Source organism: Lissotriton helveticus, chromosome 10 (assembly GCF_964261635.1).
Source record: "Lissotriton helveticus chromosome 10, aLisHel1.1, whole genome shotgun sequence".
In the NCBI taxonomy this organism is placed as follows: domain Eukaryota; kingdom Metazoa; phylum Chordata; class Amphibia; order Caudata; family Salamandridae; genus Lissotriton; species Lissotriton helveticus.
In genome coordinates, this window is record NC_136071.1 from 1118054709 (window position 1) to 1118079327 (window position 24619).

Genomic DNA, 24619 nt, shown 5'->3' on the forward strand with positions numbered 1-24619 from the left:
TTTTTTTGGAAGACCTTTATTTGCATCATTAGGATAAACATGTACGGGCCTACAACCATTCCGGCCGGCCACAAATCAAAGACAAGCAAGAAGCAAAAGAGACAACACGAGGCCAGGTGGCAGGCAAGCAAACATAATCGAACAATACTCGAAATGGGAGAAGCAGCAATGACGGCCCAACATCCGGATCAATGAGGTCAATTTTATAATGAGGGGACAAGGCTCATGGCTGACTTATAAATACGGTAAAACCCCGAAGCAGGATTAGACCCATGCCAGAACGAGAGGAGAAGGGGGGGGGAGGAGGATGTAAGGGCATGATACGACCATAGCACAAACAGACGCAAAATGTTGTGGAGAAGCTTACAAGTGCTACCAAGATCTAATGACCCCCACCCAATAACACGCTAACGGAGGCAAGGGGAACGGAAAAATGTACGAATCAAGCCCACGTCTCACAATACGAGCCTGGGAAAAAGGGGGAAGGGGGGGGAGGGGGAAAGAAGGGAAGGGGGGGGGAAATAGGAAGGAAAATAGGGGGAGGAAACCAACAAAGGGACAGAAAAGGGGGAGGTAAGGAAGGGAGAAGAACAAAATAAAGAAAATAAAAGTGAAACACAATCGCGCGAGACGGGCGCCACCCCGGGCCAAGCGACCCGTGGCTAATAATACAGAAGAAAGTGGTAGCAGGCGAAAAGAAGGGTGTGGCAATCGCAACGAAGCATCGAAACAGCGAAAAGCGGCAAAGCAATAGACCCAACCCACCCAAGCCTGAGAAGCGAGGACAGAAGCGGCACCACTATAAAGGGATAGAAAAGGGCCATAGAACCAAAAGAACCCATCTGAAAGACCCCACCCACCCGTCCCACCCCGCACCCCTGCAGAAGGCTACGGCCTACCCTCCAAACAGCGTGCCTGTCGCCCTAATCCGAAACCCGAAATATAGTGATAGAAAAGTAAAGGAAAAAGACAAAAAGAGAAGGGGATAAAATACAAAACAAAAAATAAAGTATGAAGGAGGAGCCAGAGGATATGAACAAACACATTCGGCCACGACCCTCCCCGGCCAACAAATGAATAAATGTCAAATCAGTACTACACCTTCACGTACAGCAAGAACCACAGGGAGGGGGAGGAGGGAGAGATCGTAACGTTTCCCCACGTCGGGAATACGGACATCAAAGCAACGGGCCGGTGGACCAGCAAACTATCATGTCGTACAACTCACCCCCACCCCTTCCTGATCACGAAACCAACCCAATCAAGGATAATGTGGAGCGGACCACCCAGCAAAAAATAATCATTACGTAGTCCAGAGTCACGATAATGATAGAAATCAGATAGAGTTTTCGTACGGAGGGAATACAAAAAGTCAATTAAGCAAATCAATTGTAGCAATAACGACAAGGCAAGCAAAGGCAAGCCGGAGTCCAAGTGCGCAGTTCGACAGTACAAAGGTATCCCTCCAGAACAAAAATTCGAAGCCAACAAAGCGGGAGCAAACAGCGGCCCACCATGAGTCCCAGGCACCCGAGAAGAAGCAGATCTCCGCGGCGTGTGGAAGTCCTCGGAACTCAGGCGATGAGGAAGCAGAGGGTCAAAAGTCACCGGCCCATCCAGCGGCCGAAGAACAACAACAGCAACTCCTGGCGCAGCCGAAGGGGGCGAAGCAATGGCAGCATCAGGACGATAGGGGTGCAGGAAGGAGCGGCGGCCCAAAATGGCGGCGAGCCGCACGGGGTCAGCAGAGGCACCGGGGGCCAGGACAGCATACAATGACATCAAGGCGTCCAGGACATCTCCGGGCGTGGGCGCTCGAGTACACACCCAGGCCTCTGCACAATCCGGCCAGCAAGGAGCATCGGTGCAGAGCGGAGTGTCCCCCACGTTGTCGGCAGCCATCTTGTGAGTTTCGCCGCCCCACACTCCACTGTGGGCCCCCAAACAGTTCCCAAATGTAGGACTTTACAGACCCACGGAGGCTCCCAACAACGGCCTCACCGGCACAGGATGGGAGAGCGGCCGATTGGGGGGGGGATCTTCTCCGAACAGCGGCAGGCCCCACAGGCGAGAGCCAGGCGCGGGGTCCAGGACCGCCGGACAGGACAAAGGCGAAGGGACCCCTTCACACGGTCAGCCCCCAACACAGCTCGACCCCCTCCAGCCGCACGGCCCAGTCATCGGGCCGGCTCAGGGTCTCCGGGGCACACGCACAACGGTTCCCACCAGTGGCTCACTGTCGCGGCCGGGGCCAGCAAACTTTCCTCCGCCGGTCGGGTCCCGCAGGAATCACGCCTCCGCCGGTCGGGTCCCGCAGGCGAGGTCCCGGTCTCGAGCGCCCGGAGGCCCCAAACGCACCGAGAGCACAGCAGCGGATCCACAGCACCCAGGGACCTCCGGATCAGACGGTGAGTAAGAGTGGGTGTTCAAAGTTCGAATTCTGTATGGAAGTAGCGTCGCAGTGCAGGATATATGACAGGATAGTCGAAGTTAGCCGGAGGGTCGACGGAGCCGAGCTAAAAGGCGGCCATCACGCCCGCGAGCTAGGCTCCTCCTCCTGGATTTGTTGTTTGTCATGTACTGCCTGCTGTTGGGTTGTAAATCGGGATATGGTTGGCTCTTTGTGGGAAATGAAAGCCTGTGCAGTGTATTCATAATCAGATTTTTGAAACCATTCATGCCACAGCAGAACTTAACTGTCGTGCCTGGCATTTGTTCTTTCTTTCTGCATAACATGATTAGAATTATGACCCGCTAGGCTGCTTTTGTTTCCACTTTTGCTTAGTCTGTTCACTACAAAAAAAATAACGCTGAGTGGACAGTGGCCGCTCATTAGCATGATAGGAGAGTGGATTGAGCGTGGCCCATTGGTTTCTGCGGCATACATTTGTGTACAAATCGCATGTCATGTGTTGGAATCCTGACCGTACACCTCAACCATTCATCCTCCCGAGGTCGATAAAAGAAATGCCACGAGATTAGTGATGACACACTGGGCCCTAGCGCCTCAGCACTCTTAAGAAAGCGCTGATTTTCGGCACCCGTGTTACTGATGGAGTTTTTTTTAGGGCTCCCGAGGTCTCGAGGATGGAGTCGATTAGAGTCTGCTCTGCTCACATACCCCCCAGCTCCTCGCATCATCGAGGCCGTGCTGAGAGTTTGTATGACAGAGATGGACAGGGGAGAGATAATGGGCAGTGTTGGAGCGTGGTAGTGAGGCAATTCATGTAAAGGAAGGGGGAGAATGTAGGGGAACGCCTAAAAAGATTGTTGCACCAGGCGCCGCCAGCACTAACGCCAGTCCTGCATGAAGCCAACCACTGACAGCAGAGAGAACAAGCCAGCAACAAAAAAAAACAAGTCCGGTATTGAACAAGCAGCACCCAAACACCTCTGTAGGGAACCATTGTCGTCACTCACTCGTGTCCGGCATTGTTTGCTTCGTGACCGAAAGCCAAGTTCAACGTGATGCCACGGAGTGCTAGCGGAAGTCAGGCAGCCTTCGTTGGGACGTGGCGGGGCCTGCAAAGAAACAGGAAGGAACTGCCGGGAGAACGTCGTGGAACCCTGCACGCTGAATGCTGGCTGCCGAGGGACACGGGGAAAGGAACCGGTGAGTGGAGGGGGTGGGGTGGGGGGCGGGGGGGTGTACGCGCGTGTGTCTGTGTGTGTCTGTCTGTGTGCGCGTGTGTCTGTTTAAGGGGGGGTGCGTGTGTGTATGCAGTGTGTGTGTGCCTGTGTATGCGTGGCTGTGCATGTGCGCATGCGTGAGCGTGGCTTTGTGTGTGTTTGCGCGTTGCTCACATAGGAACAAGCAGACCGGTCTTCTAATCCCGGCAGCCTCGACTGAAAATTGTGCGCTCCTGGGCAGCAAATCCCCTCCTTGCGCAATGCTTCACTTATCTGCCAGAACAGCAGTGCATTGAGCCTGAAAACCAGTGTTTCCTGCTGTTCCTCTCCAATATCTTACCTTTAGAGCAGCAAGTTAAACGCGACGCCGTGCCTTTAACCCATGCTCGAGGCGTGGGTCCCGCGAGCAGTGGAGTGCGACAATGCTGGTTGGGGGTGGCACTCTCCGGCTGCACACCCCGAAAGAGCCGACAGTCTCCGTCAGAGGGGCTGTCTCCCGAGGCCGGGGACAAGAGTGTGTGTGAGCAGCAGGACAAAGCAGAGACTTCACCCCCGGCAGCAGGCACAGGGACCCGCACATCTACTTTGTGAGTTGAAAGAGCTAACCCATTATCTGTATTATTCCAGCATCGGCAGCATCGGCTTCCCGTGAATGAAAGAAACTGTGCCGCTGCCCCTGCCTGAACAACGCAGCCAGGGAAAACAGTCCCACGCACACACAGCGACGTCATCTGCCCTCCCAGTGCAAGGAATACAACGCATTCCCACATATACACACACACAAAAGCATACATGCTAACCAATCGTCTCACTGTCAAAACACCCACTTGAGTCCGGGTCTGGCCACATTGCAAAAACACACATGAGAAAAAGTACACACAGGCAAACTTACACCCGCCTCAGATACGCGATGCACGCACACACCTATCCACACATCCACACACACACGCACACCCCAACCTGCTCCTGACTACTCCAAAAACACTTTTGCATCCAACATGTACGCTCACAAAAACATTACACAGCATGCACTTAGACCCAATGAACAACCCTCACTGTCTTGCCCAAATGCACACACAAATTTACCCCTCCACCCACGCACACACCCCCCACACACACACACACATAACACTATGCCTATTCCTTCAGACTACAGCAAACACATTTACGCCCCACCCTGCCCACAGTCATTTTTTTACTCACCCGGGCCCACCAAAGACATGCACATGGAGATTAATCTTCCCCACTTATAACGCACCCAAAAGTACTAAGCAAGGACAAACACAGACCGCTCCACTCCACACAGTCACAAAACACAAATATACTCCACAACCATGCACAAATCACATGCTGCTCTACTAAAAGCATCGTAAACTATGGAAAAAGTCCAAAATGTTCAGGGTAGTGCTGACTGCTGAACTAAACTGAACTCAAGTTGAATGGCGGTCCAGTCTTCGACATGGCTAGTTTCCAATAGCATCAGTGCTTGTCCCGTTTCGACTATTTCACGGCTTCGACTGGAATGCAGCAGTCAAACACAGTTATCCTGCCGTCTCATAAGCAGACATGAACATGGTTTGAAAGGCAATTAATAAAGCTGCGGAAGAGGGTACAGTTAATACAAGACCCCGTCACCTGGTGGTTCATTTTCCTGAATAACGTGATTCATGCGCGAGGAACAGAAAATGACTGGTCTGGTTCCCGCGCTTTGACGCTGTGTGCCAAGCATACGTTGTATAAATGGACATGTATACTGTAAGTGCTGGACTGGCTCCCTCTGGAAGTGAACTGGGCCTTGTCCTGAGAAATTAGGCTATTTTGACCGGAGGAGAGAGGTCCACGGCACATCCGAGGGGGCGCTGACCTCACTGATGAGGGCCGCCTGCGTGTACGTGTGTTGGCTCAAGCTGTCGGCTCAACACAGCTGGACGCTGTGAGGCAAAAAAGCTGATAAGTCGCCAAAAGAGTGATTTTGAAACAATGGCAGCTCTGGAAATGCGTTTTCATTTCGGAGGCGCCCTGACAGGCGACTTCAGTGCTCTTGGTGCACGCAGGTATCGCTTAGGAGCAACTGCTAGAAAGTGTGGGGATTTTCAGCTTTGCAGGGAAGATGCAATTGCATATGCCCGGTAGACAACAAGCTGGCTCTGCGTAGCCGACGTAGGAGAATGGGTGGGGGAGACCGCTCCCTCCCAAATGTGAAGCAACTTGCTTGCAGCCGCTCTATGAACGGAGGCAGTGGATAGGGCAGCGCAGAGGGTGACGGTCTCCGTGCATTTCCCGGCAAAGGCTCTCTAAAGTGAAACTTACGGACCAGAGCGCGCGGGAGCCGGCGGAACCAGAGGGTGGAGGGGCGATGCTGTCCCACGTCCTCCCGATATCTGCTCGCATCTCTGCCTGCCGGGCTTGAAGCCGAGGGCTCAGCCGTGACAGCGGAGCATACGTGAGTGAGAGCAGGCAGCAAGTAGTCTGGTGTGTGGGGCTGACGGTTACAGCACTTGGAGGCATTCTTGGCTTTAGCATGCACATGGGCTGTCCAGGCGCCCTCGCTCGTGAAAGTGGGGGAGCGCGTGTCTCCAATGTCTTTCGCAAGCTCGTGCACCTCTCATGTCCCACTTCGCTAGCTACCCAGCGACAATAAGTCTCGCTTACACGAGCAGCGCATGGTGCTGCATCGCTAGGGTAGACCTAAAAAGACCCAATGATGATGCTATCACGTGATCAAAACAGCGGATAATCAAGATATACCGCTCCACCACTCCTGTATCTGATTGAGGGTTTTTTAAGATGGCCAATATACCAGACGCTGGTTGTAATACAGGTACAAGTGATCCATTCTCCTCGGATTGCCTAATTTTTCAATGTACAGCATTGTATATTTTGCACCTCTTTGTGCCATTCTCATCTGCCTTTCTGATAGATAATATGCGGAGAATAGAGATGAACTGTTAATGTATCACCAGGGCACGTAACCAGAGCCCAATGATTCTAGCATGCAGCTTAATCATAGAATCGATCTCAAATGTGATTGCCCATGTTGTCACGATTTCTAAGATTATACTTCCTTTCAGAGGGCTCCTGTTGAGGAGACCTACCCCTAGAATGTGATCTATTCTTTCTTTTTAGTTTTGTGTATTATCCCATTTCCTTTTAGAAGAATCGGGTGCTTGCTTGAAGTTATCCTTTTCTGATAGATACATCTGCCGTGTGGATTCCTCACCTTGTGAATATCCCCCTTGCGTCAGCAACGTTCGGAAATTTTCTTCGTAGTACGCCGACGTGGGCGACGTCACAGGAGCACGGCATCGCGCGCAACTCCGTCTGACGTCACCGACCCCATATCAGGCCCACGCCGGCGTGATGACGTCAGTTCCCTTTTTTCCGCGTCTTCGACGCTAACGGTTTTCGGGATCTTCTGCGATACTTAGTATCCAGCTGTTAATTATTTGTCACTGTTTCTCTTTTGCGACTTGATTCTTCACCGAAGATGTCGTCGAGGAAAACAGGCTTTAAGCAATGTAGGTCTTGTGCCCGCATGATGTCTATCACTGACCCACATAAGGATTGTTTGTGGTGTCTTGGTTCGGGTCACGACGTCAAAAACTGCAATTCCTGTTTTAAAATGAATCCAAAGGCGCTTCGGGAGCGTGAAGCTAAATTACTTTTGGCGAAAGTAAAACAGGATACTGGAAGATATTCGAGATCGACGTCACGAAGATCGAAGTCGAAGCAAAGGTCTCGATCGAAGTCGGGATCGGCGTCGAGATCCAGAGCGGGTTCGAGATCTGGAGAGGAGTCGAGATCTAAAGCGAAGTCAAGATCCAGGGAAAGATCTAGGTCTAGATCTAAGTCGGCTTCAGGTCACGCTTCGAGCTCCTCAAGGAGAAAGCATAAGAGGAGGAAGCACAGTTCGAAGCATCATTCGGAGAAGGAATCCTCTGACTCGAAGAAAAAGTCTCACAAACACCGTAAAGACTTTGTCTCTCCTTCGCCTGCCTTGTCAAAAGAAGGTTCTCCGACGCCGGAGCCGGATCCGGTATCCTCGCATCCTTCGGAGCATGAAGAGGAAGAAGAGGTGATTCCTCAAGATCCGGCTCCAATGGAGACTCCTGTGGACCCAGAAGGTCAGAGTGAGAATGTGTCGGAACGGCCTCCATTGGAACATCCGGTAGGTCCGTACCCTCCCTTTCCTGGTCCCGGTCAGGATCCCTCGCATTTTCTCAATGCGATGTTTGGAGTATATTCTAGGGCAATGTACCCCGCTGGAGCACCTGTTGGTCCCATGGGTCCATTATCGTACAATCTGGGTATTCCTCAGTCGTACGCCCCAGCTCCATTTATGCCTTTCATGCCGGCGCCTCTTCCACCTTGGCTCGGTACGGCTCCACCGAGGTCTTCGACTCCGCATGCGGCTTCGCCGACTCCGGATCGACCTCGTAGTCGAGATCGAGGTACCACACCTGTTCATGATTCTCGTCCTACTGCTCCGGCTCCTCGATCGACGTCGGAACCGGCTCCGTCGGAGTCGTTACCGGATCCGTCGACTTCGATTCGATTGGAGTGGTCGAGGCGAAGAGCTCAGCGTCTTCTCGAGCAAAGAGATGATGAAAGTTCTGATGTGGAAGAAGGCGAGCTTCCTGATCATGATGATGATGATTTCGATGAACTTCGGGATGCTAGTGGTCTGGAACTCTCTCCCGAGTGGGGTCTACCTTTGACTTCTGATGCTCCGTCTAGGGATGTGGCACCCTATCACGTGGTTATTAGGAAGGCTGCTGATCTTCTTAACTTAAAGCTGCCCACAGTGGAATACAAGCCCAACATCCTCACTGAAGTCTTGCACTCTCCCTCTTCAATTGTTGAGGCTACACTGCCATTTACTGATGCTTTGACGGATCCAATAAAGGAGATTTGGAAGAGGCCATTATCTGCTCCTGCAGTTTCAAGAGTTATTGCGAGGCGCTATAGGGTGGCTCCTGATGACCCTGCATTTCTTTCTACACATCCATCTCCAGAAAGTCTTGTGGTACAGGCGGCTTGCTCTAATAGGGCTGCAGGCTCTTTCCCTCAAGTGCCAGCTGACAAAGAATCTAAGAAATTAGATCAGTCTGCGAAGAAGACTTTCCCTTCTGGGAGCATGGCTCTTAAGTCATCAAATGCTACTTGCCTTTTAGGTAGGTATGTGCATGCACTAATGGACTCAGTGAAGCAATTGTCATCAAAACTTCCTGAGGAGGATAGGAAGAACTTTAATGAAGTGATCTCTGACACTCAGGCTGCTGCCCGCATGGTCATTCAGAGCGGCATGGACACTGTGGATTCTGTTGCTAGAATTATGGGTTCATCTATTGCGACCAGGAGAGCCGCTTGGTTAAAGTCCTCGGATTTCTCTGCGGATGTGCAGTCTACATTGCTGGACTTACCTTTTGAAGGAACTGGCCTTTTTGGTAAGAAGGCTGATGTAGCTTTGGAAAGGTTTAAGGACAGCCGTGCCACCGCAAGATCTTTGGGTCTGCAGATGAGAGGGTCTACGACTAGAAAATTCAGAGGATTCAGTAGATCTTCTTTTCGTCCCTTCAAGCAGGGCCAACAGCAACAGCAGCAGCAGCAGAACCCTCTATATAAGTCCTATAGAGGTAGACAGAAGGGTCGTGGACGTGGACGTCAAGTCTCCTCTTCCTCCACTTCCTCCAATAATGCCCAACCCCCGCCCGCATCAGCAAAGCAGCCCTAGATCCACCATTCTGGATCATGTAGGGCCAGTAGGGGGTCGGCTTACTCATTTTGTACGAGATTGGGAATCGGTTACATCAGATCTTTGGGTTCTCAATCTCGTAGAGAATGGGTATGCACTTCCTTTTCAGGAGTTCCCTCCCAATTACCCTCCTTGCCAAGGTTATTGTTCGGAGGACCACCTGCTTCTCCTGCAGGAGGAAGTCCTGGCTCTATTTCGAAAGGGTGCAATAGAGGTGGTTCCAGAGCAGGAGAGGGGTCAAGGGTGCTACTCCCGGTATTTCTTGATTCCCAAGAAGGATGGCAGGCTTCGGCCGATCCTGGATCTCAGGATTTTGAACCTCTATCTCAAACAGGAGAAGTTCAAAATGCTCACCCTTGCTCAGGTTCTTCTGGCGCTGATGGAAGAAGACTGGATGGTGTTGATCGACTTGCAGGATGCGTATTTTCACATCCCAATCCTGAAGTCGCACAGGAAGTATCTCCGTTTTACGGTGGGATCGCAGCACTACCAGTTTGCGGTCCTTCCCTTTGGACTTACTACTGCGCCTCGAGTTTTCACCAAGGTGATGGCAGTGGTGGCTGCGCATCTCAGAAGGTCAGGGATTCCTGTATTCCCTTATCTAGACGACTGGCTGATCAAAGCAGAGTCGCCGGAGAAGGTGCTCCATCATCTGCAAGAGACAACTCAGTTGTTACACAGGTTGGGTTTTTCGATAAACGTACCCAAATCTCACCTGGTGCCCTCCCAGCGCAACCTGTTCATAGGTGCGGTACTGGACACTACTGTATGTTGTGCATTCCCTCCACCTCAAAGGATTCACGACATTCAGGAGATGATTCCTTTATTCTACAATGGAGCGGTTGTTCCGGTCCTGAAGGTCCTTCGTCTGCTCGGTCTGATGGCTTCTTGCATTCTGTTGGTCAGTCATGCACGCTGGCACATGAGGGCACTCCAGTGGTGCCTCCGCAGGCAGTGGTATCAGCACAACGGAGATCTCAGGGAGTCAGTGAAGATCTCCAGAGAAGCTGCAGCGGATCTGTCTTGGTGGGGCGTGGAAGGCAATCTGTCGCAAGGAAAGCCTTTTCAACTGCCTCCATCAGTGGCCACAGTGATAACGGATGCATCCACTCTCGGGTGGGGTGCTCATCTGGGAGACCTGGAGGTCAAAGGTCTTTGGTCTCCGGAAGAAAGGTTGCTTCACATCAACCTTCTGGAATTGAGGGCGATACGTTTGGCGCTCAAGGCCTTCCTCCCTTCCCTTCGCGGTCGTTCGGTTCAAGTCCTGACTGACAACACGACTGTGATGTGGTACATCAACAAGCAGGGAGGAGTAGGGTCGCAGTGTCTCTGCAGAGAGGCTCTGCGTCTCTGGTCCTGGGTTCAGGACCATCAGATTTGTCTGGTGGCAAATCATCTGGCCGGAGTTCTGAACGTTCGTGCAGACAGTCTCAGTCGGCAGTTCTCTGCCGACCACGAGTGGAGGCTTCACCCGAAGGTTGTTCACGACATCTTTCAGATGTGGGGGACTCCTCGGGTGGATCTATTCGCCACTCGCCAGAATGCGCACTGCCTTTCATTCTGCAGTCTCCAGTATCCGATGCAAGGAGCATTGGGGGACGCGTTTCAGTTGAGTTGGGGAGATCAACTCCTTTACGCGTTTCCTCCCATACCTTTGATTCCTCGGGTTCTGAGGAAGATTCGTCAAGACCGGGCCCAAGTCATATTGGTCGCTCCGGATTGGCCAAGAAGGGTGTGGTATTCGGACCTACTCCACCTCTCCTCTCACCCGCCGCTCCGTCTCCCTCACAGGGCAGACCTCCTCTCTCAGATGGAGGGGCAGGTTTTACACCCCCACCTCCAGACATTACACCTTCATGCCTGGAGATTGAACGGGGCAACTTGAGTTCTTTTTCTCTCCCTCACGAGGTAGTGGATGTCATTCTCTCTGCCAGGCGTGACACCACTAAGTCCATTTACTCCTACAGGTGGTCAAAATTTGTTTCTTGGTGCAGGGAGAGAGATATTGACCCTTTGAAGGCTCATTTGTCTAATATTTTACAATTTGCCCTTTATCTGGCGCAGCAAGGTTTGGCTGTGGCCACGGTCAAGGGGTATCTTTCAGCCTTATCGGCGTTTCTATGTTTGCCGGATCAGCCATCTCTCTTTAAATCTCCGGTGGTTTTGAGATTCTTGAGGGGTCTCATAAATATGTTCCCTCCTACTCCTTTTGTTGTTCCTCATTGGGATTTGAATCTTGTGCTGACCTTCTTAATGGGTTCTCCCTTCGAACCCTTGCACAAGTGTCCATTGAGGCTTCTCTCTTGTAAAACTATCTTCCTCGTTGTAATCACCTCGGCAAGGAGGGTAAGTGAGCTTCAAGCTCTAAGTTCCAAACCCCCTTTCCTGACTATTCATGCTGAAAGGATGGTTCTTAGGACCAGGGCTGCTTTTCTGCCTAAGGTATTGACTCCTTTCCATCTTGGGCAGTCCATTACCCTTCCTACTTTCTATCCTCCCCCTCACCCGTCTAAGGAGGAAGAGAGACTGCATCGCCTGGACCCTAAGAGGGCGGTGTCTTTCTATCTGGACAGGACTAAGGACTTCCGGATGGACGACCAGCTGTTTGTCGGCTTTGCTGGCTGCAAGAAGGGTAGAGCGGTGCACAAGCGCACTCTTTCCAGGTGGATAATCCTGTGCATCAAAATCTGCTACTCACTTGCGGGTAAGGACCCTCCTGAGGGTATTAGAGCTCATTCAACTAGAGCAAAGTCTGCAACATCTGCTTTGTCTAGGGGTGTACCTGTTGAAGATATTTGCAAGGCCGCGACTTGGGCCTCCCTCCACACTTTCGCGAAGCATTACTGCTTGAATACCGAAGTGAGGAGGGATGGCCACTTCGCGCGCTCTGTCCTCCAAGATTTCCTGGTGTAGCAGAGTGGACACCCTCCTCCGGGAGTGGGGACTGCTGTGGGAATCTATTCACAAGGTGAGGAATCCACACGGCAGATGTATCTATCAGAAGAACAAGTTACTTACCTTCGGTAACGCTTTTTCTGGTAGATACTATATCTGCCTGTGGATTCCTCACTGACCCACCCGCCTCCCCGTTGTCCACTCTGCTATACCTGGTCTTTCTGTATATATGGTTTATACTATTGTATTGATTTTGTTCTATATGTACTGTGTACATTGTATATTTGCATATTTGCTATCGTTGGTCCGTCCGTGTGCCTCGAAGGCACGGAAAAAAGGGCGGAACTGACGTCATCACGCCGGCGTGGGCCTGATATGGGGGTCGGTGACGTCAGACGGAGTCGCGCGCGATGCCGAGCTCCTGTGACGTCGCCCACGTCGGCGTACTACGAAGAAAATTTCCGAACGTTGCTGACGCAAGGGGGATATTCACAAAGTGAGGAATCCACATGCAGATATAGTATCTACCAGAAAAAGCGTTACCGAAGGTAAGTAACTTGTTCTTCAGGACTACTCAATACTTGTGGTTCTCTTCCAGGGGATCCTCATCAATAGTCATAAGCATTAGAATATTCCCGCCCATGCGCGGGACCCCGGAAACAATATATTATATGTGCCCCACATATATATACTCGTGTGTGTGTGTGTGTGTGTGTGTGTGTGTGTGTGTGTGTGTGTGTGTGTGTGCGTATAAGCAATTGCAGCCAAATAAACAGTAGAGCTGAATTATGCTGTAAAGAATTTCCACCATGTATGAACATTTGCATTAGAAACATGAGAAACAACACCAAATATTGTTTTGAAACTGTTTTAATGCTTAGAAAGCAGTAGAAATTCTTATAACTCACTGAAAGCATAGAAAGCTCCCAGGCTGCATTGCAAACACACAGTCTAAAAAGACTGAAAAGCTAACCTGTAGCTGCATGCAACAAAAAACTGACACCGTGCCTTTAAGGCCCTCTTGACCCCCAGTATCTCATCATGCCTCAGGGCTGACAGTTGGGTCAGTTGTTCTTTCCGGCTCCTTCAGGAAGGACTCTGGTAACACAGCTCCACTCATTTCTGGCTTTTCTGACAGAAATTTGCTTCTATTTTCTAACTTTTGGACTTACTTTGACTTTTAACATCCTGTCAAGTAAGGTTTCTGTCTCTTTAGACATTTTTTGTGGGGCATTTTTATTTTAAAATGCCTTCTCTTTTTGACAACTCTCCTTGTGGCAACAAGAAGGCAAAATCAGACACTCATGTCTGTATACTTTGCTTGCCTGATCATCATGATCCTAAGGACTGTCCACATTGCAAACGCCTGTCTGAGAGAACTCTCAAGGACAGAGAAAGAAACCGCATTTATGGACTGGCCCAAAGGTCCTCCAGAGGAAGATCTCCAGTGAAGAAGGGCACCAAGAGGGCCAGAAGTCCTTCTAAAGGCAAGTCTTCACGCCCTTCAACGTCGGACTCGGCGCTGAAGAAACATCTCTCTGGAAGTTTTCCAACTGAAAAACGACCGTCGACGGAGGACTCGCCGTCGAAAAGATGATCAGGTTCATCACCGACGTCGAGAATGCCAGCTCCGTCGACGAAATCCCCTCCGCCGTCGTCAACCAGGTGACGGTCGGCATCGAGGGAGGTCACGCCTCCGCCGTCGTCAACAGGGCGGCGATTGGCGTCGAGGCCAGTGACTCCTCCGCCGTTGTCAACCGGGCGGCGGTCGGCGTCGAGGACCAAGACCCCTCCGCCGTCGTCAACTCGGCGACGATCGGCGTCGAGGACCAAGACCCCTCCGCCGTCGTCAACTCGGCGACGATCGGCGTCGAGGATCAAGACCCCTCTGCCGTCGTCAACCCGGCGACTATCGGTGTCGAGGGGCGGCACGCCCCCACCGTTGTCATCTCGGCGACGATCGGTGTCGAGAAGTGTGACTCCTCCGCCGACGTCAGGGCGACGTCCGGCGTCGAGGACCAAGACCCCTCCGCCGTCGACAACCAGGCGTCGATCGGCGCCGAGGAGGCGATATCCGTCGAGGTCTCGTCGACGTTCGGTGTCGAGGATGTCCAGAGTTCCTCCGCCGTCGTCACGTAGATGCTAGACGTCGAGAGACAAAGCTCTGTCGTCGGCAAGTCAGTGCCGTTTGACAGTCGAGAGACTGTCGTTCTTCGCATCACTCATCGACGATGAGGGAGAGATCGACGTCGAGACACTCTGCGATTCTTGTTACAGAATCGGCTTCGCGACCCTCATCTTCTCAGTCTTCAGGTTCCTCCAGATCATCTTCAAACACCAGAAGTCCTGTCCGTAAATCTCCTCCACGTCGGTCAGAGGTTTCGGATCATGGGGTGAGGCTGTCCCCTAGATGGTATGCACCACTGCAGAATTGGAAGGAATCAGGGGCTACGGAATGCCTTCGGCAGTACGTCAGCCCGGAACATAGATCTCCGCTGCAAAGGCTGGTTGCAGAGGTAGACAGTCAGTCCTCCCAGGCAACAGGCAGCACGTTCACCTGAAAGGAGACCAGATAGATCTCGTTCTCCAAGAAGAGAGGAACGTCCGAGAAGGTCGCGCGAGAGGCAACTCAGTTCCCATCGCAGGAGTAGAAGAACTCCTTCAACTCCTTCAACTCCTTCAACTCCTTCAACTCCTTCAACTCCTTCAACTCCTTCAACTCCTTCAACTCCTTCAACTCCTTCAACTCCTTCAACTCCTTCAACTCCTTCAACTCCTTCAACTCCTTCAACTCCTTCAACTCCTTCAACTCCTTCAACTCCTTCAACTCCTTCAACTCCTTCAACTCCTTCAACTCCTTCAACTCCTTCAACTCCTTCAACTCCTTCAACTCCTTCAACTCCTTCAACTCCTTCAACTCCTTCAACTCCTTCAACTCCTTCAACTCCTTCAACTCCTTCAACTCCTTCAACTCCTTCAACTCCTTCAACTCCTTCAACTCCTTCAACTCCTTCAACTCCTTCAACTCCTTCAACTCCTTCCACCCGATCTTCCAGAAGAATTACTCTCCTACTCTCACAGATAGCCCTATCTCCAGAGGCTCTCCAGTGGACGACATCAATACTTATTTAGATGTTCTGCAGAGAGGGGCTCAGAAATTAAATATTGCGATGGCTGTCCCACAAGTGACTACCACAGTAATTTTTGAGATATTACACCAAAAATCTTCTTCCCGTCCGTTACTTCCTTTAGTCCCGGGGCTCATGGAACCAGTCAAGAACGTTTTCCTCACCCCTGCGACCATCAGAGCAGTGCCGGCTCGTATACAAAAGAAATACAGGCCGTCTGACTCAGACCCAATCTTTGTCAAATCTGATCCACCGGCAGATTCGGTGATTGTGGCAGCAGCTCGAAAGACCCATGTAGTCGCTCCTTCATCTTCTGTCCCACCAGATAAGGACAGTAAGACACAGGACTCATGGGGTCGCAAAGTTTGTAATGCTGCCTCTTCTGCCCTGAAGGTATCCAGTGCGTCCGCGCTGCTGGGAAGATATGGCAGATCCTTATGGGACTCTATTGAGCGCTTCAAAGCCAAGCTCCCGAAGGACTACCAAAAGGACTTTGAAGAGACACTAACGAAAGGCTGTCTGTTGGCTAATCAAATGATAAGCACCGCGGCGGACAGTGCAGTGTTGGCGGCACACTCTTATTCCCATGGTGTATGTGCCAGAAGGTCTTCATGGTTACGCTTAACAGGCCTGAAACCTGATGCTCAACAACGCATCTTGAATCTTCCTTTCTCTGGGTCCTCTCTCTTCGGGGAACAGGCGGATGATCAAAGCGGAGTCGCCGGAGAAGGTGCTCCATCATCTGCAGGTTGGGTTTTTCGATAAATGTACCCAAGTCTCACCTGGTGTCCTCCCACCGCAACCTGTTCATAGGTGCGGTACTGGACACTACTGTGTGTCGTGCATTCCCTCCTCCTCAAAGGATTCGCGACATACAGGAATTGATTCCTTTATTCTACAATGGAGCGGTTGTTCCAGTCCTGAGGGTCCTTCGTCTGATGGCTTCCTGCATTCTGTTGGTCAACCATGCATGGTGGCCAATGAGGGCACTCCAGTGGTGCCTCCGCAGGCATTGGTATCAGCACAATGGAGATCTCAGGGAGTCAGTGAGGATCTCCAGAGAAACTGCAGCGGATTTGCTTTGGTGGAGAGTGGAGGGCAGTCTGTCTCAAGGAAAGCCTTTTCAACTACCTCCATCGCTGGCCACGGTGATAACGGATGCATCCACTCTAGGGTGGGGTGCTCATCTGGGGGATCTGGAGGTCAAAGGTCTTTGGTCTCCAGAGGAAAGGTTGCTTCACATCAACCTTCTAGAGTTGCGGGCGATACGTCTGGCGCTCAAGGCCTTCCTCCCTTCCCTTCGCGGTCAGTCGGTCAAGTCCTAACTGACAACACGACCGCGATGTGGTATGTCAACAAGCAGGGAGTAGGGTCGCAGTGTCTCTGCAGAGAGGCTCTGCGTCTCTGGTCCTGGGTTCAGGACCACCACATTTGTCTGATGGCAAATCATCTGGCGGAGTTCTGAACGTACGTGCAGACATCCTCAGTCGGCAGTTCTCAGCCGACCACGAGTGGAGGCTCCATCCAGAGGTTGTTCACGACATCTTTCAGATGTGGGGGACTCCTCGGGTGGACCTGTTCACCACTCGCGAGAATGCTCACTGCCTATCATTCTGCAGCCTCCAGTATCCGATGCAAGGAGCTTTGGGGGACGCGTTTCAGTTGAGTTGGGGAAGTCAACTCCTTTACGCGTTTCCTCCCATACCCTTGATTCCTCGGGTTCTGAGGGAGATTCGCCAGGACCGGGCCCAAGTCATATTGGTCGCCCCGGATTGGCCAAGAAGGGTGTGGTACACCTCTCCTCTCACCCGCCGCTCCGTCTCCCTTTCAGGGCAGATCTCCTCTCTCATATGGAGGGGCAGGTTCTACACCCCCACCTCCAGACATTACACCTTCATGCCTTGAGATTGAACGGGGCAACCTGAATTCCTTTTCTCTCCCACACGATGTGGTGGATGTCATTCTTTCGGCCAGGCGTGACTCCACCAAGTCCATCTATTCGTATAGGAGGTCTAAATTTGTTTGGTGTGGGGAGAAATCTATTGACCCTTTGAGGGCTCGCTTGTCCGATATTTTACAGTTTGCTCTTTCTTTGGCGCAGCAAGGATTTGCTGTTGCCACAGTCAAAGGTTACCTTTCGGCGTTGTCGGCATTTCTCTGTTTGCCGGATCATCCGTCTCTTTTTAAATCTCCACTGGTTTTGAGGTTTCTGAGGGGCCTCACTAATAAGTTCCCTTCTTCTCCATTTATCGTGCCTCAATGGGACTTAAATATTGTCTTAACATTCTTGATGGGTTCTCCCTTCGAACCCTTACACAAGTGTCCCATGAGGCTTTTGTCTTTTAAGACGGTCTTCCTAGTTGCGATCACCTCGGCAAGGAGGGTAAGTGAGCTTGAAGCTCTTAGTTCCAAGCCCCCATTCCTGACCATTCATGCTGATCGAATGGTTCTTAGGACCAGGGCTGCTTTTCTGCCTAAGGTGGTATCTCCCTTCCATCGAGGTCAATCTATTACCCTTCCTTCCTTTTATCCTCCCCCCTCACCCTTCCAAGGAGGAGGAGAGACTGCACCGTCTGGACCCATCAGAGGGCGGTGTCCTTTTATCTTGATAGAACAAGAGACTTTCGAATGGATGACCAACTGTTTGTTGGTTTTGCTGGCTGCCGGAAGGGTAGAGCGGTGCACAAGCGCACTCTTTCCAGGTGGATAATTCTGTGCATCAAGATCTGCTACTCTCTGGCGGGTAAGGACCCTCCTGAGGGTATAAGAGCTCACTCTACCAGGGCAAAGTCTGCTACTTCTGCATTGTCTAGAGGTGTACCTGTTGAGGACATTTGCAGAGCCGCGACTTGGGCCTCCCTCCACACTTTCGCGAAGCATTACTGCTTGGATACCGAGGTGAGGAGGGACGGCCACTTTGCGCGCTCTGTCCTCCAAGATTTCCTGGTATAGCAGAGTGGACACCCTGGAGTGGGGAACGCTGTGGGACTCTATTCACAAGGTGAGGAATCCACTGGCAGATGTATCTATCAGAAGAACAAGTTACTTACCTTCGGTAACGCTTTTTCTGGTAGATACAGTATCTGCCTGTGGATTCCTCACTGACCCACCCGCCTCACCGTTGTCCACTCTGCTTTACCTGTTTATATACATTTTTGTATATTTATGTATATGTTTAAAATAGGTTTTCTTACCTTGGCTGCACACTATGGGTGTGTAATTTTGAAATGTATGTACTGTGTACAATGTATTCGTATATATCTACTGTCATTGGTCCGTCCGGGTGCCTCGAAGGCACGCAAAAAAGGGCGGAACTGACATCATCACGCCGACGTAGGCCTAATATGGAGTCGGTGACGTCAGACGGAGTCGCGCGCGATGCCGTGCTCCTATGACGTCGTCCACGCCGGCGTGCTACAAAGAATGTTCCGAACGTTGCTGACGCAAGGGGGATATTCACAAGGTGAGGAATCCACAGGCAGATACTGTATCTACCAGAAAAAGCATTACCGAAGGTAAGTAACTTGTTTGTTACTGCAATAGCAGGAAAATTTGAGTTAAACATGTAACTACCCAACTACATGCCTCTTTCAAGGACAATAATACCTTTCTTTGACAATCTTTGGAACCACGTTTACAAATAACTGTTACAGGGCGGATACCATGACACATAAGTTGTTAGTATTTTGTTTAGGCTTAACAGAGAATATATGCCTGCATTTGTCATCAAGAAAGCGTTGGGATATTTTTATGTTCTTATAGATCAGCTCAAACAAGCAGGAGAGTTGAATATAATGAAGCCAAGACACTGAATTGTAGCAGAATGTATTATAAGAAAGTATAATAAAATCTGAATCCCCTGTTTCGTATTATGACTGGGCTGAAACTTTGTATACTCTGAGTGTCTCCTTTAAAAATTAAACATTAAAGAATCAAAGTTGCATGCAATATGTACTTAAACTAAATGAATCTGCATAAATCAAAACTAAACTAAGTTATTTTGGCTGCAGTCAAAAAAGCTAATTAACCTCTTTGATGCTCATGACTGAACGGTTCCGTCATGAGCGTCGGTTGGCCTGTGCTCATGACGAAACCGTTCCGTCATGAGTCCGTTGGCCCAATAGAACCTTCAGCACAGCGCGAAAATTCGCGCCGCGCTGAAGGGGTTAACTTGTCAAATAATTGAAAGAAATTCTAAGTTGTTGCTAATTTATTTTTTTCTCCCCCCTCCCCTTCAGTTACTTGGTCTTCCAGATGTAGACGATGATGCACTCGAAGACTATAATGCTGATGTTGAAGAAGATGAACCAGAAGCAGACCACCAACGAATGGGGGTCAGCCAGCAGTAAACACCAGAGGATCAGCAAATATTATTAAAAAGTACATATTATCTTCTTGATGAGCTTTGCTATGAAGTGACTTGAATTTCACTACAAACCTCTGAAGTTTCAATGGACCTCTACTGGTAGCATTCCATCGTATATTAGAGCGAGAGAGACTGCACTTCGTTAATTACATTAAAGAAATCACACCAGTTTCCTTCCATAATTTGTGGAAGTATATTTTACCTGGAAGTTGCAAAGAAAATAGCACCAACAACTACAAACACTGCCTCCCCAAGTTCCAAAAGAACAGAGTACTATTGCATATTGTTATCTTCAGTGCATTTCTCAACTGCTTTTTAGTATTGGTGAAGATAATATGGTATTGGCAGAGGAATGTCTTGTGTTGTGATGTGTAGTATTCAAACTGCCATTGAATTTAAGCAAAATGAGTTATACAGTATTTAATGGAAAACGTGTGAGCATGAGTTAAACATTTGCTTTGCTGATCATTTGCACCCGGGCACCAATGTTGACCAACATGGAGATGGCACCACATACTATTTTGGTGTACCAAGTACCTGTGTGCGTGGTAATAATGGAAGACTGCTAGGATATGAATACTGCCAAGCACTCGCATGTGGCTACATTGAGAGAAGAAAAATACGGAGATAAAATGTCAATTGTAGTGTCCTTGTTTTTAATAAATTTTATTTGAGCCACTTTCTTAACTGTTGGACGAAGCGTAAATACAGTAATCCAAGACAGTCTTGGAAGCATAACAGCATCTCTGCAGCAAATAAGTAGTGTGTGTTATTGAAAAATGTATCCCTTCACTCACGACACATCCCACCTTAAGCTCTTTTCTGTGCTGCTGGGTCTGCTTGTTGATTTCAAAGGTCACCCTTCCCAAGACTATATGCATGAACCTTAAAGCTAGAGTTATAGACAAACATAAAAATTAGAATTAAAAAATATTTTACTGCATATCTTAAAAATTATTCTGAAACATTGCCCAACTCAGTAATGGGAGCAGATTGAGACTATGGTGTCATAGATTCCTTTAATCTATATTTTTATGTCTGATTTATGCACATAGCTATGTCCTGAAGGTGTAGCTCCAAAGGAAGGCAGGTCTGTTAAATACTAAATACTATTACCCTTTATTTCATCTTTTTAAGACCTCCAACATTCCATCGAATGTATAATGTGTTCTTTTCCCTAGGTGGGTGGAAGCATTAAATAGCTACAACCTTGTAACGAAACATAAAAATGTCTTTGGTGAAGTAGACACCACAGCACCTTTGATATAGTGAAGCTTTTTATAAATCTATTCAAAAAGTAACTACTCCCACACAGTAGCATCTAATTTTAGAACGCAGTTTTTCATATACTGATCAGATCGTTTAGAATGAGTAAAGTAAACCGAAACATAATTTCTTTTCATTGAAATCGAAATTCAACCTTGTGGTATCCTGCCAGCCTTTCTACTGCCCTTCTTTACTTTTAGCTTAGCTCGTTGTACTACTAGTCCGCATTCGATAATTCACACCAAAGATTTCATCAACTAATAAATAAAAAATAGAGCCAAGTGAAGCCATTATGTTCTTCTAAAGTGCACGCTTATTGGTATAACTTAAACAAGCTAGCTTAACTAGCTCATGAAGTGGACGTGAAAAGCATTCCACTTTAAATTAAAAAAACTGATACTTATTTCGTTTGCTTCTGCCTTGCTAAAAAAAAAACCTTGGTGTGGAGATCCTGACTTCCAGGTGAAATACATGGGCAAATAGGAGGCCAATTGCAGAGCACATTACTTTGCTTTAAACATTTTGTTTAGGTGCCTGCAATCGAAAGGTTTTTCATGTTTTGTTTTTTTGGCACCATATAATATCAGCTAACTTACTGTGAGGTTTAAAACGATTTTCTTTGAGTTTTTGATGTATCTAGTTTTATTGGCAGTCATTATTTTATGTCAGAGCAAGTTGTTGAGCTTTATTTACGTGCTGCAATTTTTTTTAAATTTCCCATTTTAAATTGTTTATTGTCAATCACTTGTTTTGTCGTCTTCTAAGATTTATTTTTCCACGGTTCTTCCTGGAAAAGGGTGGTTACTGGTGAACAAGATGAATACACACTTTACAAATCATTGCATCTGTCATTTACTTCAGAAGTGGCGTTTGATATGACATGCTATTTAAAGTACAAAAGTCCATTCTTAAAGTTGTGAAACTTAAAAATGCGGAGAAGAAAATGTCTTACTGTTAAGGTTTCATACACCTGAACTACTGGAGTATTTATGGTTCCTTATAAGATTTGTATCTGTCTTCTTTCCACTTTTGTTATCCCCTGATATCAAGTTTGCCCTCTTTAAAATGATCCCAAAATGAAGGGAGGGCAAATTTCTGCGGGATTGGAGAGGGCATTGAGGTGGACAGAAGCTTCCAAGTAGGTAACACAATTTCTTCCTTCGACTGAACTGTCTTTCATGGAAAAACCTTCCTGCCGGACAACTCCTAGTCCTCCTGCTCCCACAGCCCGAGGGCTTGATACCATCGGGTGTAAATGTTTATTCATTAGGTCAGTTAAGCCTGGTCCAATCTCAGCTGTGAGATCTTTGACCGGGGTCACCCTGAAAGGATTTTAAAAGCTGACCTCTTCTTTGAAACCTTTGTCACCACCATGTCACTCTCTTCTCTGCATCCAAATAGCTTAATTAAAGACTGGACATGTTCGGGAAGCAGAAGTGTATAGCTCTGCTAGATACCTCGCACTGACTTTCACATGGGTAAAACACACGTCAGAACTTCACTGGAGGAATCATATTTTGGAAGTGCAGATTTGATAACCTGATGCAGATCAATCCTTTGCTTTTACTTCTTCCGAGCAATACTTGGGGTGATCAACAAGTTCAGACTCTCCACAGGATTGTCTATCCTTTTAGATAACGCAGGTTTGGTACTTAGAACTGATTCACCCCTCTCCTATTGCCTTCACCATTTGACAGAGGGACCCAATTTGCTATTCTAGATAAGCTCATCCTTAACAGACCAGTGCTACTGAAAATGGCAGGTAGGCTTTTGATGACTTTGACTACACATCATAATCTTCCACCGAAATAAAGTAGGCTAGGTATAGCAGGTTGGCTTTCAATGACTTTGAGTCCAAATCCTAATCTTCCACCAAAATAAATTCATAGAGGAAGCTATGGTTCCCCTACCAGGACATTTATCTCTTGATTGGGAAATTGTTCTACATACAATGCATTTCTTAACGTCTAAATGCTGTGTACTGTAGTGGAAGTTATTTTACTATAAATTATCCAATTCAGGGTAATCATACTCCTTGTTATTTTGCATACCATCCATGTTAACATGGCTATTTTAGCTCAACGTAAGAGAAACCAGATACCTGTTGTAGACCGGTCTGATATTGTAGACCGGTCTGATGTCATATTGAGACCAGTATCTCCACATCCTTGTGAGACCAGCAACTATTTTCTCTAGTACACCGATTGCCTCTGCTACATGAGTAAAAGCGCTAACTGCACTTTTGCAGGGCTGTTTCTCAAAGCTTTTCTGTGACCAGTTGTCTTATTCCTTGCTTAAATGGGATGTGCTCCTGAGTTGGAGCAAGGCCTATGCAAAATCAATGCTGCACCTTTGGAGTTACTGTGTCTGGGTTGGGTCCTGCCATAGTAAATAAATAAATAAAGGCTGATACCACTCAGTGGCGATCCTTAAAATAACTTCACTTAGAAATTGTCTCAGGCTTCATAAAGTTCTGAGCAAACCATCTTGCGGAAAGTAGTGAGGAAATCTGCGTATGCTAGTAAATCATTCCTCAATTGCGAGGCAAGCAAGTGTTTGTGTAATTTAGGCAAGATTCATCCAGTCCTGTCTGTTTAGAAGTACACATGCTAATTCCCGTCATAACACCAAAACCCGCTTGGGTATTTCAACAGCGCCTAAATGCCGCTGAATTGCAGCTTCAGTGTGCATTGTTCATGATCGCTACAGGATGTTTAAATGTGAGTGACGAATGATATACAGACAAATGCATTCTGTGCCAAGCAGAATATACATAGTAAAAAGCATTGTCCACTTGAACTGACACAGATGAAGTCAGTGGATAAAACTATGGCCAAACTAAGGACTGCAACCCAACCACCTGGAAACACTAAGAGCAGAGCTGCACCGCCGGCTATCCAGGCACACTGCAAGCGAATGGGAGAGGATGTGACTTTAAGGCAAACACTGGCGACTCTGGATCTGGGCAACCAGGTTGGAGTCTTGGCACCAGCTCACCATCATTTGATTCTGGGCAAATCACTTAATCTTCCCCCTTGCCTAAAACAAAAATATAATAAAAACTCCAAGCTCTCCAATACTTTGGGTCAAACTGGTGCTACATATCAAAACTCAAAAAAGGAATAGAAAAATCTAGACCAATGCACAGAAACTAATAAGCAAGCAATGTATGCTTTCAAGTTAAAAGGGAGAATTTTGCCTTAGGAGTGACTTATAGGTTACTATGTGTCTATATATAAGGTAGATATAGATATACTATATCTAAGTAAGGGGTGATTACACCACCTTACCCAAGCTGAGTGATCAGCCTGTTGTCAGTTTAGATGGCCAGGGGTGGCATAATACATGCTGCAGCCCCTGGTAGGCCTTGGATACACCTATGCCCTGGGTACCTATGGTACACTATACAGGGGCTCACAAAGGTGACCCAATACGTAATCTGGTATGTACCTAAAGTACATGGTATCAATTTAGAGAGAGAACAGCTGGGCTGTGGGTCTGATTAGCAGGCCCACAGCCACACTAAAGTCGAACAACCAGAGAATCACAGCAAAAAGTGGGGGTGACCATAGGATGCAG

General features: G+C 48.6%; 1 protein-coding gene across 1 annotated transcript in view; it reads left to right on the plus strand.

Moving 5' to 3' along the window:
* The window catches only part of LOC144784834 (maturin), a 94920-nt gene extending 73041 nt beyond the window's left edge, over positions 1 to 21879 (plus strand). Inside the window, exon 3 of the mRNA XM_078663896.1 lies at positions 19647 to 21879. Within this exon, the coding sequence (XP_078520022.1) occupies positions 19647 to 19757 (111 nt within the window). The 3' untranslated portion in view covers positions 19758 to 21879. The remainder of the gene's footprint in view (positions 1 to 19646) is intronic.
* Positions 21880 to 24619: the final 2740 nt, after the last annotated feature.